Below are 16108 nucleotides of genomic sequence, written 5' to 3'. Positions count from 1 at the left end.
TATAAAAATTTTTTTAATTTAAACTTACTGATTCTAGTTGAGATTTTTTTTTACTTTTAAGTGTGACAAAAAGCATGTGCCAACTACAGAAGAATGACAAACTTTAAGCAGGTGTCCAATTCTTGTCTAACTCAAACTGCAAAGACGAGTACTTTGCACAAAGCTGCATAAGCAGTTATCCCCGCTTGCACAGACTTCTTTACAATAAGACGCAATACGAGGTTTCCTAGGACAGGCGCCATGAAGCAGTCGAGCAAATCTTGAAAGCAGAATTGGGTTTTTGAGTAAATTTCTTCATCTCTCACCATCAATCGTCTGTCTATAAAATAGGCATGGTCCTTAAGGAGCCCTGGAGGCAAATCAGGTAAGTGCTTGGTTTGAACCCACCAGCTGCTCTGCAGGAGAAAAGACCCCACCCAGCAACATGCTCCATAGACATTAAACTCACTGCCCTGGAGTCGATTTCTGAGTCACAATGACCTTATAGGACAGGGTCGCACTGCTCTGGTGGGTTTCCAAGACTGTAACTCTTTATGGGAGTAGAAAGCATCATTTTCTTCCGAGGAGTGGCTTGTGCCTACCTTGTGGGTAGCAGCCCAAAGGATTAGCACCACCGAAAAACCCGAAGGGGAAACTACGGTCACAGAGGGTTGGCAGCTGAGTCAGAATCCACACCACAGAATATGCAAAACATCAGCACCTACCCAGGAGTGTTGTTTTAATGATTAAAGGGGTTGATATGTTACAGAGCCTGAAGCGCATGGAAAACCCACGAGTTGCTCATTTTCTTTCCCTTCCTGTCCAAAATCCACACAGACCGGTCTGAGCAGAAGTGCAGGCAAGGGCAATGTCTAAAGCCAGCCACATTTCATTCTGTTGCACATGGGTGGCCATGAGCTGGAGTCAAATGAATGCCATCGACCAATAAGGGCCTGGCACCCAGCACTTCTCAAAGGAGATGCAAGGCAATCCACCAGGCTCCACTGGTCAGAGCACCAGAACAGATTTTAGCCCACAGACAACTGGTGTGGTCATGGAGGTGGGCAGGAAACGGGAGCTCACAACAATGAGTACAAGGAAGAAGAAATGTCCTGGAGCTGATCGTGGAGATGGTTACATAGCTCTGACGAATGTGACTCGACTCCTGAAATGCTGCTCTAGAAATTTTATGTGGGTAAAGTGTCAAAAGACTAATTTTTTTTTTTTAAAAGAAGAGATTCTATTTTACTTGACATTTCAGGAAGTGGTTAGAACAAGCCCACCAAAGCTAATACACTGATAGCTAAGAATTCAAAGATCACACTGGAAGATTCTGTAATGCAGTCAGGGTAGTCTGCTTTCTGGGAGCCAAGCATATACAGCATGCCCACTGACTCTAAGGCAGTGGTTCTCGACCTTCCTAGGCCGCCACCTTTTCATACAGCTCCTCAGGTGGGGGGGACTCCCCCTCCCCAAACATAACATTATTTCCGTTGCTACTTCTTAACTGTAATTCGGCTACTGTTAAGAATCAGGCAACTTGGAAAGAGGGAACCAATTACAAGGATCCACATGTGACCTCCTCCCTGGGGGACGGACAACAGAAAAGGGGGTGAAGGGAGACGCCGGACAGGGCAAGATATGACAAAATAATAATCTATAAATTATCAAGGGCTCATGAGGGAGAGGGGAGCGGGGAGGGAGGGGAGAAAAGAGGACCTGATGCAAAGGGCTTAAGTGGAGAGCAAATGATTTGAAAATGATGAGGGCAAAGAATGTACAGATGTGCTTTACACAATTGATGTATGTATGGATTGTGATAAGAGTTGTATGAGTCCCTAATAAAATGTTAAAAAAAAAAAAAGAATCAGGCAACCCCTGTGAAAGGGTCATTCAACCCCCAAAAGAATCGTGAGTCACAGGTTGAGAACTGCTGCTCTAAATCAATTCCAATTCATGGCAAGCTCCTGCGTGTCAGATTAGAATTATAGGGTTCTTGATCGCTAATTTGTCAGGAGCAAATATCCAAGCCTTTCTTCTGCGATACCTCTGGCTAGGCTGGAACTGCCAAACTTTGTAACCAAGCATGATTAACATTTACCATATATAGTTGAGTAAAAGCCGACCCGAATATCAGCCGAGGTACCCAATTTTACCACAAAAACTGCATTAAAAATGTGCTGGAAAACTCGGCTTGTACACGAGTATGTACATTACATCTCCAAGGGTCTCCACAAACAGTAAGTATTCAAACTATTCACCATTCTACCAATCACCAAACCTCTCGATGGGAGAACTCCATGCATAGAGCGCCGCAGCAGACTCTCATTCTTGTGGACAAAGATGCATATGGATTAGATTAAAGTTGCTCTGGTGTTTATTCAGTTAATAAATTGAGATCCACTGGCAATCCTCATTTCAAAATACTCACACAGAATCATATTGGTATTTTATGATGCTAAGATTGTTAACGAAGACTTGGGGAGACCGAACAATAGCGCCTTTTACTGGAAGTTATCAGCGTCTCCTAGGGCACCTTCTACGGGGGAGTATAAAGGCCACTGGCACAGGCAGGGAGGGAGAGAAGCCCTAGTGTTCTGGAAAATTGAAGCCAACACTGGTGTAGGGCTTCAACACAGGTTGGAATGAAGGAAAGAAGCCCTTTCCAAAGTCTCCTTGGTATTCAACTCCAAAGGCCTCCACCAGCCCTAAGATAGTTCAGGCCAGGACTCCAACCCATCAGTGTCCTCTGCCCAGCTGGCTGACTACCTAAAGCATTCTTAATTCAGACAGGACTTTGGAGGCATAACCTTTGACCTCTGGCAATAACGCCCAAGTTTTGTTTTCTTTCGTTTGGGGGGATTTTGTTTTGTTTGGACTTGGAAATACAAAAACTCACATCTATGAAATCCTATGCTGTGTTCATCAGTATCTGTGGCACGGTGCTTATATAAGGAGTTCAGGGCTTATAAAAGACGTTAAAAACCAAAATACATAACTGAAAATACATGTACTTGTGATGTTACATGACACCCCTTAATAATTTAGGACAGTAGAGAACACCAGCTGTGCTTTGGAAAAATCTTGCAGTGTATCACTTGTAGAAATTGTTAGGGTTAGGTTCCAGCCAGTTCTATGGCTTTTCCCTGCCTCCTTCTGCCTATTAAGCCATACATTGACTGATACCTGTAATTACCAAAAGATAGTAGCAATTAAGAGTCCTTTCATGTTTCAAAAGCTCCAAAATAGTGGCACTAAGTTTAAGTACTAAGTTCACAAGGACCCGATTTCCTAGTTTGTGTTGTGGTTTTTTTATCGGTTCAGAGTGTGACCATATTGAAAAGTAACATCAACTAATTTCTCACTGCCCTACTCTACTCCCTAAGAATATGCTGCTAATTAAAGAAGCTGAGAATGGTCTCGAAAAAATTATGACAGGTTTGGCAAACTTGTTCTGCACTGTCCCAATAGGAAATATTTTAGGCGTACAGTCTTTCTCTGCTGCAAACCCTCCGCTCTGTCATTGCAGCACAAAGACAGCCAGAGATGACAGAGGAGTGAACGCCCATGACTTTGTTCCAGTAAAACTTTACTACAACAACAGGGTCAGTGCTTCAAACCCAACAGCCACTCCTCCGGAGAACAATGAGGCTGTCTGCTCCCAGAAGGATTTATACCCTCAGATACCCAGTGGATTTGGTTATGATATAAAATTTACAAGGAGCCCTCCTGGAGTCGTCAGGGAAAGCTTTGGACTGCTGTTAAGAAAAGCAAAGGCAGCAGTTCAAACCCACCAACCACTCAGAGTAAGAAAGATGACGCTGTACAGCGCAGAAATCCCAAGAGCCACAGTGAGCTGGAATCAACCCGATGGCAGTGGACTTGGTTATATAAATTTACATATTACAAAATACTATGTTGACTATATAGGCAATTAAAATGTAAAACTATTCTTTTTCATAGACTATTAAAAATTCAGCAAACCAAATTATATCCCTGTTATAGTGGGAGGCCCTGTTTCTCAACTGTCTCAAATGAGAGCCAATTTAGCACTCCAAAACAAGTTATTAAAATGGTGCTGTTACTGGAGTTTCAGAGCTGCTTTAGCCCAAGGAAGGAGCTCTGGTGGCACAGTGATTAAGCACTCGAATTAAAAGGGCTGCGGCTGGAACACGAATGACGTGGCAGCCTGCTTTTGTAAAGACCACCGCCTTTGAAAGGTGAATGGGGCGCAGTTCTATCCAGCCTGACTCGACTGAGTTACTCTCAGTCAGAATCAACTCCTGGGTGAGTATGGTTTTGGAATCTGGGTTATATTAACTAAATAGAAAATTTTAATGAATAAATGGTGTCCTAAATTTCTCTTGTAACTAGAGAACCTTCCACCATGATTCCCTAATAAAACAACCAGAAGGAAAATTCGGACTATGAGCCGAGGCACCTAATTTTACTACAAAAACTGCATTTAAAATGTGCTGAAAAGTCGGCTTATACACGAGTACATATGGTAAGTATGGGTTGATCAAATCCATAACCAAGCAACTCCAAGAGAGACCCGGCTGAGTATGGACACACACACCACTTAAATACCAGGAAGCCTTGTATGAAGCTACCTAATTAGATGGGGTGAGAAGTACCACATAAGTAACAACTGTTTCTTTTCTCTTTTTTTTTTTAACAACTGTTTCTAGATACACTTTCCTCTGTCCATTTTCATCTTTATTGACTGGCAATTAGTTTTCACAATGTGAATGTATTAATATCAAAATCATGTCTAGATTCCTCAATGCTAGTAAAAAAGTCTCTCCTGCCTAAAAATTCAGAAAGCATCAGACCAGTCATCACCTTGAAGGCATCTGCCAAACTATTAAATGCACCTGCTTAAAACTCTCACACAGACAAATATCTCAGGGGCAGAATGGCAGGATGCTATCTGAAACCAGTACTTTTTCCATAGTACCCTGACAGATTACTTCAAAGCATACAATGAGAAAGTAGCCTCAGGTTAGGAAGTATTTTGAGGTGGCAGTTATCAATTCCATTTAGGCGTCACAAAAGTCAACTGCTGACAGTTTCTCAAATGTTAAAGCAAATCTAATCCTTTTATGAGCACCAAAAGCATATTAAGTAGAGGTAATCTCAGCAAGTGCTATAACAATTTTAACTTACTGACATCAAGTTGATTCCCACTCACAACCACCCTCTACAAATAAGGGTCGAGCTGTGTTTGTGGGGTTTTGAGACTACAACTGTTTATGGGAGTATAAACCCTCATCTTGCTCCTGTGGAACAGCTGGTGGTCTTGAACCGCTGTCCTTGTGGTTAGCAGCCCAATTCGTAATCACTATGCCACCAGGGTTCCTTTTATAAAACACTTACAACCCAGAGACTTAACCAGAATTCCAGGATGAGCCTTTTTACTTCTTCTTCTTCCTACCCAGGATCTTATGTGTATTAAGTGTTTGTTAAACGTGACATTTCTAAGTCATCATTCTACACATATGGCTATGCAACATTTTGATGGCAGTACAGTAACTTTATTGTTTCTGAAAATAAACTAGAGTAATAGAACCATAGCAATTACTGTGGAGGAGAAAGACTGTCAACTCCCTTGAATGATTTACAGTCGTGGAAGCCCAAAGGGACGTTCTGCCCTGTCCTATAGGGTTCCTAAGAATTGACTCCATGGCAGTGCGTGCGTGAACAATTAATGTGGTTTTTGCAACACTTGTGAGGATGGCCCAGGACCAGGCAGAGTTCTGTTGTACACAGATAGATCTTTCCCTGTGTTGTACATAGATCCGTCCCTGAGTCCCGACAGACTGGAAGTCGTGGAACAAGGAACCTTATGTCCCCCAAACCGGATTGCCACCTCTCTCTCCAGCTGCGGGTGGGTTTCAGCTAGCTGAGCACTTCGACCACGGAGCCACCAGACTGCACACACAGAATACTAGTACTGGAGCTGACCATTTGTCAATCTGGGACAGCTGGAACTTTACTGATAATTGCAAAGACACTTGGGATTCCTTTCAAAGTAAGAAAAGGACCATTACTAGTATGTGTTTCATCAAAACTGTATGTCACTTTTTTGAAGTTTTCTCCCCCTCCCTAAATTCTTTAATTTCACTATAACCCATGAAATCGACCTGGATGCCCACTCTCTGAACACGTGGACTAAGATAAGTAACACAGGAAAATAAGGAATCTTATTAAACTGACCACACACAAGATGATATGGGGATTAATGAGTTACTGCTCTTTGAAAAAAGAAAAAGGTTACTATCCATACAGCTGTTCTAAGTCATCGTTATAGCAAAGGCCCCCAAACCGCTTTTAAATTAATATCATGCTACCCACAAACTTATGCTGAAATTAAAAAAACCTCTGCCTCTTCTATTGCCGGCCTGCGCGTACTTTCTACATGGCACAGAACCGGAGCTTAATAACACTGTCACCCATCACGTCGCATCGCTTACGGTCCAGGGCGACAACTTTTACAAAAGAATTCAGTCCTCCCAGCCGTGTTTTAAAAAACCCTTCCTGTCAAGGGCTTGCATCATCTTCCTCTTTGCTCATCTTTCCGGCCAGACACCTACATGGAGGTTCGGGGCGCTTTCTCCTCGGCGGGAGGGGAAGGATCAGCAGGGTGGCGTGAGCACCTTTCAAACGCGTCTTTGCACGCCCCAACCAAAATGTCACCCCCACGGCCCGCAGAGTTCAAGGGCTCCGATGGCCCGTGTGCATTTCCCTACGACCCCTTTGTAGGTCCCCGGAGTGCAGCGGCGGTCCGTCTGGGGTCCGGAGGGTCGGGAAGGATGTCCGGGGGAGGGGTCCTGTACATCGCAGGCCTCGGGGTCGGACGGGCGCCTCGGGCCACGCACCGGTCCCCAGGTTCCCCGCGTGCCCGCCGCCGGACGCGGGCGCCGAGGGCCCCGGGAACAATGCCGGGCTCCGGGGCGCCCACGCTCGGGCCGCGGCGGGGGAAGGGGACGCCGGCCTCCGCCCGCCCGCCCGCCGAACAAAAGGCGCCGCGGGGCCCGAGCCGGGCGCCCGGCGGGGAAGTGGCGAGGAAAACTTTCCGCGGGGCCCGGCCGGCGGCGCGAGGGCCCCGGCCGCTCGCCCGCTCGCCGCGCCGCGCCGCACAATAGCCGGGCCGAGCGCGGGAAGGCCGGGCCGCCACGCCCCCGCCCCGGCCCCGGCCCCGGCCCGGGCTCCGGCTCCGCACCGGGCCGGGCCGCGTACCTGGTGGTTCTCCTTCCTGCCGCCCGCGGCCGCCGCCGGCCCGCCCGGGCCGCTCGTCATGTTCACGTACAGGGAGCGCGCGAGTGGACTCCGCAGCGTCCACATCCTCCGCGCCAGCCACACGGACGCCAGGCTCAGGCACAGCCAGCCCGCCAGCAGTCTCATCGGGGGCCGCGGCCGCTCCCGCCGATCACCGCCGGCGCTGAGGCGAGGAGGAGGAGGCGCCGCCGCCTCTGGCCACCGCCGCCGCTGCCGCCCGGGCTCCGGCCATCGCGCTCAACTTGCCCATCCAGCCCCTCCAGGGCCGAGGCAGGGGGCGGGGAGGAGCGGCCCGAGCGCGGCCTGCCCACCGCCTCCTTCCTCTCCGCCCCGCGGAACGTCGCCGCCGGCGGCGCGAGTTTCCAGCCGGAGCGCGGCGCGGCGGCGCGGCGCGTCCCCTCCGCGCGCGCGCTCCCGCGGCCCAATCAGCAGGCCGGCTGGGAGGCGGCCGGCGGCCTCCAGGGGGCGCGCGTGCACGCGTCCGCCGACGGTCTCCTGCGGCCCAGCGTGATGGCGGCGGCGCCCCAAGATCCGGAGAGGTTCGGAGATCACCCCCGAGGACAGTCACGGAGGCCTCCTCGCCCTCCAACGAGGTACCGGATGGACCGCTGGTCTGTCTCGGTCGTGACCTCTGCGCTTCTCTACCCAGCCCCGAAGAGGAGGGGCACTTTTGTTAAGCCGATTGGACCGGGGTGGGTCTCGTAGCTTTCACTCCGACCCAAGTCTTTCTAGGGACGAAGGATGCCAGTTCTTGCTGGTACCAGCACGGCTCCAAGCTGACCCGCCCGAAACCTGCCGCGAGGGCCTTCCACCTCGCGTCTCGCAGAAGCCGCCAGGCCGACAGGCATCGTGGCGAAGGAAACACCACCGAGCCTGGCCAGGTGCTGGCTCCGTGTTTCTACAAGGGCCATCGGGAAAGCGCTGCCTTTGTTACAAGCTGCTTCAACGGAGGCACCTGCAGGTAATGTTTTGATGTACTCATGACTGCCCAAAGATGAAGACCCCCAAATCAGAATCTCTGGCTGCTCTTGCCTGGACTCCACAGACAGACACTGGAACCTAAGCTCTCGGGCGAACTAACCTGTGGGAGCCGTCTTTACCCGGATGTTCCTTGAAACCAGGTCTCAAAATCGAAGGGGATGCTCTGGGCTCCTGCCTGCTGCCTCCCCAAACGGCAACCGAGGAGTGTCACTTCATGAACCCTCCAACCATAAAAGCCCCTCCTTGGATTTGATTTAGAAAGTGCTTTTCATTTAACCGACCCAAAAGAAAGGGAACCATGCAGTGTTTCCTTCTGTTGTGCATGGGGCCGCTATGGGTCAGAGCCGACTCGAGGGCGCCTAAGAACAACACACTTTGAGTTCAGGACAAAAGGGATAAGCCCTTCCGTTCACTCCATACGCTTTCATTTCTGGAACCGGTCGGGGGAGCCACTTGAGAAACCAAATCATTGCTTAATGACAATTTTTTTTTTTTAGCTTCTAAGAATCTCAGTACATTGTACCTACAGGAGCATCTTGTTACCTGATTTGCCTCAGGCTCTAATCAAAAGAGAGAGAGAGACGGAGAAGTACTTTGTGTTCTCTCCACCCACTGTACTTCCTGACTGCTTCTTGCCCAAACTCCAAAGAGCCTGCACCTCACCAAATCTAGTTCAAACCTGGCCCAAGCCGTTACAAAGGCTGTAGTAAGACTGGCATCTTTAGGGTTGGGGGTGACACTGCCCTCCCACCCACCCACACCGGAGACCTCTTCTTCTAGACCATAAAGAATAATTTAATCAGAATAACATAAAGGTACATTGTTCAAATGTAGTAGTACTTCAATTACATGCATGCTAGCAACACAATGATCGTGTAAAGTCTTTCTACATACATTGAGTTACATTTTTAGTAACTGAGCAAAAGCTTTTATTTTTCTCCTGCTCTCCTTTTAATGACTATTCCATTCACACTCAAAAAGTATTAAATTCGCAAACACATAATTACCACAACATCGTAGCTAAAACACCAGAAAATATGACAAAATCGGAGACTATAAAAACAGCAACGAAAACAACATCACATGCTTGTGGCACAGCCAGAGAAAACCACATGACTCACAGCATTATTGTAATTGGACAATAATGACAATAGAAGGTTCAAGAAGTTAATAATAGAGTTTTAGCCTGTAGACATTGATATATGTAAACCAGACATAGGGGTAAAAAATGTTTTTGTTAAAACTATAGGGCTATTTTTACTTTACAAAAAATAATACAATTCTGTCTGGAACTCAAGGCACAGAAATCCTGTAGACTCATTTTGTTGTGCCCCCCGCCCTCTGACTCATCCAGTGCAGCCCACACCATGGGCCCCCCAGTAACACCCTGTATGGTAGCAAATCCAAATAACTTGTTTACTATGTCACCTCTCCTTCCTGGCCCTTGAAATCAGTCGCCAAAGAAAGCCTTTGCCTTTCCTAAGTGAGGAGAGCAAGCAGAAGAAGACATAAAATGGCATATTTCATTTCTGAAGATGAAGGAGATAAAATATATCCCCCACCCATCTCCCTGGACCCCTCCAAGTACAAGATAAGCCTGCTGCACTAGAGCTCAGAGACTGCAAAGTATGTGTCAGATGAGCAAGGAGCAACTCGGTGCTAATGTCGCTGGAAGAGCTTAGAGCCAGCGGATGTCAAGAAACTTACATCTCAAACTAGATTTTTGCTTTATACCTTAGCAGCCAGCCTAGCACAAACGATTCCCTACACACTTCAAATCCTCTGTAAATACTCACAAAATACTCAAATACATTTGTATTTAGCAAAGATAGGAAAACACAGGAGAGCAAAAGAAACAAACAAAACACAGTGTGATCAAGTGATTTGCCTAAAGGAGGCAGAGCAAATTCAATAACAGACCTTTTCAGAGAACCTGGTATCCCAGCTCTTGGTCTTAACATCCATGTAAGAGGCCTGGCTGTCTCTTTACAGAGAGCCTCCTGAATTACAAATGAGCAGGAAGGAAAACAGCAAGAGTAAATACACTAAGCAGAAGTTCAGATGGTCCTCAGAGACTGCCCCCTTCCTTCATCTACTAGAATGTCACCACTGTATATGAAAACCACAATTATCCATAATAGGGGCCTGGTAGCTGGGGAGGAGATGCACAGATCATACAAAAAACCAGAGAGGTCACCACCACCACCACAAAAAAAAAACAGAGAGGCCCCAATAATGCCCTTTGGAGCTTGGGTTTGAAATGCAATCGGTGGCACCCTCTGGATCACACCCTCCACTGCTTTCCTGACCAGGAGCCCAGGCTCCTCACTTGGTTGCTAGTCTGTGGAAGACCTGGGGTCCCAGCCCTGTCCTCTGGCCAGAAATTTTACTGCATCACTTTCCCATCAAGTTCTACAGAAAGGCTTTTATTTTGCCTCTTAAGCTACAATTTGTGACATTTTCATATTCTCTCTTCAACAACAAAGTGTATATAATGTTAAGAGAACTGAAAAAGGTAAGGCTGTGTGTGTGTGTGTGTGTGTGTGTGTGTGTGTGTGTGTGTTGGAAGAGACTTGGCAGCAAGAGCACCTGGGGCTGAAAATTAGGGAAAAGAACAGAAAACCAGGGCCCCACTTCATTCTTGTGTAAAAGGATCCCTCAGAATAACCCACTTCAGAAACTTCCCCGACCAGCCAGCTGCCCTTGCAAGCAGGACTGTGCCCCAGCTCCAGGTCCCCTAGTTGCACTCCCCTCCTCCTCGCCCCACCCCATACAAATCAAATGATGCCTCTCAGATTGCTTCTCAGTCAGTCCTTTAATCTCTCAGCACCCCTGTATAGCATGTCTCTCAAACCCCTTCTAAAGTGATCTCTTTCAGAGTAGTTTGTAGTGGTCTCAGTACCATCTCATTCTGGTCTCCGGATCATGGTGGCTGATGTTGGGGGAGGGTCCATTGGTCCACTGTACTAAATGTTTCCATGGGTCTTTAACTTTCCATCATTCTTTCTTCTGGACAGGGAGACCAATCAGTGCTCATGAGCTTTTAAGACCCTCATTGTTACTTCCCCAAGCAGGGTGTAGCATGGTCTTTGCGAACAACATTATTCCAGTGACCTTGGTATCCTCTGAAGACGATGGTCGTGACCCCCAGGCCCAGAGGCTCCTCCCACTGAGGGTCTTTTGTGGGGAGTTGTTTGCAGAGGTTGTCATGCATGTTAGGACAGAACCTCCTATAACCTTGGTTTGCTGGTTTACAGTTTATGAAACGTTCAGATCATCAGATTCTCACATACATATTGTGAAGTAAGTAGCTTAAGACTTTACTGATGAGGAAAGAGGCTCACAAGAGTTTGAGTTTATCCAAATTAAAGAAGACAGCAGGGAAGAGTTAACGTGCATTTGAATGCACACTGTGTGTTGAGATACTAAGCCCGCTATAAGAAGAGTACATACTTTAATCTTCTCAACATCCCCACAAGGTAGATAACCATTATTACCATATTCCCACCTTACAGATGAGAAAACTGAGGCCTAGAGCAGTCAAGTCATTTGCCTCCTCTCAAAACCACGAAGTGTAGGTCTAGGTTTCAAAATGAGGTAAGCGAACAGGATAAACCACTATACTAATGAGCAGTAGGAGACGCAGTTGAGTGCGCTGTGTCATCGGTACTTACTCTATAGGTCTTTCAAACGCCTGGATCAATCCTGCTACTTCAAGACGCCACTATTTGTAGTGTCACCGTCACTTAGAATCCATCAGCGACCACAGTGATGCGGTTTGCATATGATTGAATTGGCATTGGCAAAATGAAACAATAACCCCTTGGATGACTGTGCTGTTGAGTCCCTTCTAACTCACAGCAACACCAAGTGACAGAATTACCCAAAAGGGTTATCGTGGATATAATTGGGTTGGGTTTTTTTTTTTTGACAGTTTTACTGGCATATAATCCACATAGCATATAATTCAATAGTTCAGTCATAGCAAGAAAAATTCAACAATAATAACCCAACTCAATTTTAGAACACTTTCTCCCCCACCTATGGTTAAATCACTTTTAAAATGAGTTGTGTAATCACAATCAGTTCTAGTGCTCCACACCCCCTCCTGCATACATTGTTTGCTCTTCCACCCCCACCCTTAGCTCCCCGACCCCTTCCTCTCCTCTAAACCTTTGCCTCAGTTACTATCTGTATGTAGCTACTCCTCCTGTGCTTCACACATGGGGAAAAGCAACAAACAAAAACATATAGAAACAAAGTAAGGATAAAATAATAATACAAAGATAAAACTACAAACAATGAGTAAGGGAAAAAACCATCATCGGTATTTAAAAGGCCAGGGAAAAAATTTTTTGTCATGGAACAAGCAAGACATACTTGCATCTAGAACAAATTCAGGTTGGGTCAAGAGAGAGGTCAACTGACCAAGTATCAGTTTCAATCCAGTATCGTCATGATGACCATGGTCTCTATCTGATAGCAAAGCTGTTAGAGACCCTTGCCTGTGGCTAGAGGGGACCTGCCAGTGGCTTAATCTGCCTAGATACTCTGCTGATGGGCTTGGAGCGCCTACTGTCCTCTATAGAACAAATTGGGGTTCGCCATTTAGGCGCTGATACTTTTCCCTTTGTCATACCTGAATTTTGTCATTGTGGTGTTCGGGTCACATGAGCTGGTGTGCTTCTTGCATGTTGCGTATGATCTTTATGGAAGCAGATTGCCACGTCTTTATCCTTGAGCAGCTGCGTAGGTTAGAGCTACCACTCTTTAAGTTAGCAGACAAGCACATCTCCAGAGCTCCTTACAACCCCTTGTATTTAATAATACTCTTTTCAGAGGTACCTATTCCTAAATAATCACAGCTGTTGCACTTATTGGGTAAAACGTGTACCTTTTTCTGACACTAGACAAAACATTAAGCATAAAGACTGATTATTATTTTTTGATGATGCCTTATACCTGATCCCTTTGGCACCTCATGATCGCACAGGCTGGTGTGCTTCTTCCATGTGGGCGTTGTTGCTTCTGAGCTAGATAGTGCAGAGTGGAGACCCAAAGCTCATTTGTTGGCCACTGGAGATCCCCTCACAGAGGGGTCTAGGGGAGGAGATGAATCAGTCAGGGTGCGATGTAGCACCAATGAAGAATACAGCTTTCCCCCAGATCAAAATGCTTCCTCCCCCCCAACTACCATGATCCGAATTCTACCTTGCAAATCTGGATAGAGCAGAGGCTGTACACTGGTGCATATAGGAGCTGGAGGCACAGGGAATCCAGGGTGGATGATATCTTCAAGACCAGGGGTATGAGGGGCGATACTGGGAGAGTAGAAGGTGAGTGGGTTGGAAAGGGGGAACCAATTACAAGGATCTACATGTGACCTCCTCCCTGGGGGACGGACAACAGAAAAGGGGGTGAAGGGAGATGCCGGATAGGGCAAGATATGACAAAATAATAATCTATAAATTATCAAGGGCTCATGAGGGAGGGGGGAAGTGGGGAGGGAGGGGCAAAAGAGGACTTGATGCAAAGAGCTTAAGTGGAGAGCAAATGCTTTGAAAATGATTAGGGCAAAGAATGTGCAGATGTGCTTTATACAATCGATGTATGTATGTATATGGATTGTGATAAGCGTATGAGCCCCTAATAAAATGTTTTTTAAAAAAAGACATTGAGGTTTTCATCTGTTCTACTTTGTTATTCATGTGTTTTTTCAGTTTTTGTTGTTATTTTTAATGTTTTTCTGTTCATAAAATCCAGCATAGGTAAATCTATAGAGAGAGTAACTGGATTAATGGTCCCTTGGGGGTATGACAGGGGCGGTTGGGGGGAATTGGGACACTAATAAGGAGTACAGGAATGAAGAAAATGTTCTAAAATTGATTGTGATGATTGTACAACTCTTCTTGATGTGTTTTCACTATTGTATATGTGAACTGTATGCCAATAAAACAAAGCATCAAAACCAAACTCCAACTACCTTGGGGCTCCTGGGATATGGTATGTGTTCCGTCTGGGTATTTAAAAGCTCTGTGTTGGGAATTCTTACAGCCCAGCCTCTATGTGTCTCTTTATTTGTGTCCTTGGTGTCATAACAAACCATCAAAAGGGCACCACGCATGCAGACCGGGGTTCCACTCTGGATTCTGAACGGAGGTCCTTGGGCCCTCCATTAGCCCTGACTTCCAAGCTCACTTGGCATCGCCTCTCGCTCAGCTCTGGGTGTCCCCATTCTCCTGGTAAACCTGAGTGATGTCTTTACCTCCTTGGCCCAAGCGGCTTAGTTCTCATGACCCACTGACATGGTAGCTACGCCCCTTCAACTTTGGGCAGTGGTCCTGTAGTTAGCAAGTGGATCAGAAGATCATTGGTAAATTGATTTGGATTAATCAAATCAAAGGCACAGACACACAAATCTAACCCCACGAACACACGATACTGTGACAAGGAACCTTTGGAGTTCTATGCCTAAGCATCCCCTTCAGTTACCTCATTTCCTGTCAGACCTTTTCTCTGACTCCGATCTGAATTTGGTCCCTCACTTCAAATCTTTCTTGGGAGTGGGACAAGAGCCAAGGTGTGCAGAGGCTTGAAACCTTGAGGCACCTCCCCGTGACACCATGATGGTAACTTCTCATGTATCTCTCCACAGACCCCTGCCCAGAGATCTCAACAGAAGGGGACAGAGTATAGAAGTGGGTGTCTGCGATATAAAACACAAACCTGAAATCACAAAACCAGGCGGGAAATTCAAGTTGTTTGCGACCATCCTGCCCTTTTTAGGAGGAAAACCTTTTCCCCTCTGGTAGACAAAGCTTTGCAGCTCACTCACTTGTCTACCCCGGTACCAGTCATGGCATTTCTCCTGCTTACAGAAGCTTCCACTTCCCACAGAATCCCCTGTCAATCTCCTATCTCCATTATATCAGCATAGAAAGACAAAGAAATGCCATTTTCATTTAATCAGTAAATATTTGAGAACACTCCGTGCAAGAAGAACTAGACTTCTGGGACTGGAGAGGAAAATAAACACAATGCCTTACCTTCATAGGCCTGGCAGCCTGGTGGAGAGAGCCACCCACCCGAGTAAACACACAATGACTATATGATTATCCAGTGCTAGAAAGGAAGAGGAGGGAGCCCTGGTGGTGTCGTGGTTATGTGTTGGCCTGCAATCCGCATGGTCTGCAGTTCAAAACCACCAGCAGCTCCAAGGGAGAAAAAGACTGGACTTTGTACTCCCATAGACAGTTACAGTCTCTGAAACCCACGGGGTCACTATGAGTCAGCACCCACTAGACAGTGAGAGAGTGGAGAAAGGAGGAGTAAATGTGTGGGAGAGTAACCTGACTTAGCTCGCAGTGAGGGTGGCTGTCCAGGGCAATCTGCCCTGAGGAAGGTGTGGCTTTGTGGTCCCCGTGTTGACATTCCATTGCTAAACTGGGGACTTGCCCAAGTTCCTCCTGGACGATGGCTGCACCCTTTAATTGTGACAACACCCTTTAAATGGCACTATCATCAAAACCTTCTGGGAAGTAAAGACTCACGATGCACCTCCCACGGAAAACTCGACAGAGATTATATTTATGGAGGAGCCAGCAAGTGCCCAGTCTGTGAGGGGGCTTCACAACGGTGGTGGAAAAAGTAAAATGAAAAGATGACAAAAATGTCCCAACTGTGTGAAGTGCCCTCATGCAGTCAGCTCTTGGGGGGCACCATGGTGTTGACCATTGAACTACAAGGCAGAATGGGACTTTGCTCTCTTTTTCTTAAGCCTTTCATGAAGGACAAACCTTTCAGCCTAATTCTTAGCTATTCTAGGCTCTAAGGAACAAATCAATTTCTCAAACAGACTTGTGAGACA

The 16108-nt window shown here is 46.7% G+C and overlaps 1 protein-coding gene across 2 annotated transcripts in view; it reads right to left on the bottom strand.

Annotated features, from left to right (window-relative positions):
• The window catches only part of METTL9 (methyltransferase 9, His-X-His N1(pi)-histidine), a 56043-nt gene extending 48446 nt beyond the window's left edge, over positions 1–7597 (bottom strand). Inside the window, exon 1 of one of the 2 annotated variants that reach the window (XM_075564606.1) lies at positions 7222–7597. In XM_075564606.1, the coding sequence (XP_075420721.1) occupies positions 7222–7386 (165 nt within the window). In that variant the 5' untranslated portion in view covers positions 7387–7597. The remainder of the gene's footprint in view (positions 1–7221) is intronic. The other variant, XM_075564605.1, reaches the window with a different exon arrangement.
• Positions 7598–16108: the final 8511 nt, after the last annotated feature.

This window comes from Tenrec ecaudatus, chromosome 12, assembly GCF_050624435.1.
Source record: "Tenrec ecaudatus isolate mTenEca1 chromosome 12, mTenEca1.hap1, whole genome shotgun sequence".
Classification (NCBI taxonomy): Eukaryota; Metazoa; Chordata; class Mammalia; order Afrosoricida; family Tenrecidae; genus Tenrec; species Tenrec ecaudatus.
Note: the sequence above shows the minus strand (reverse complement) of the source record. Positions and strands in the feature narration are given on the sequence as shown.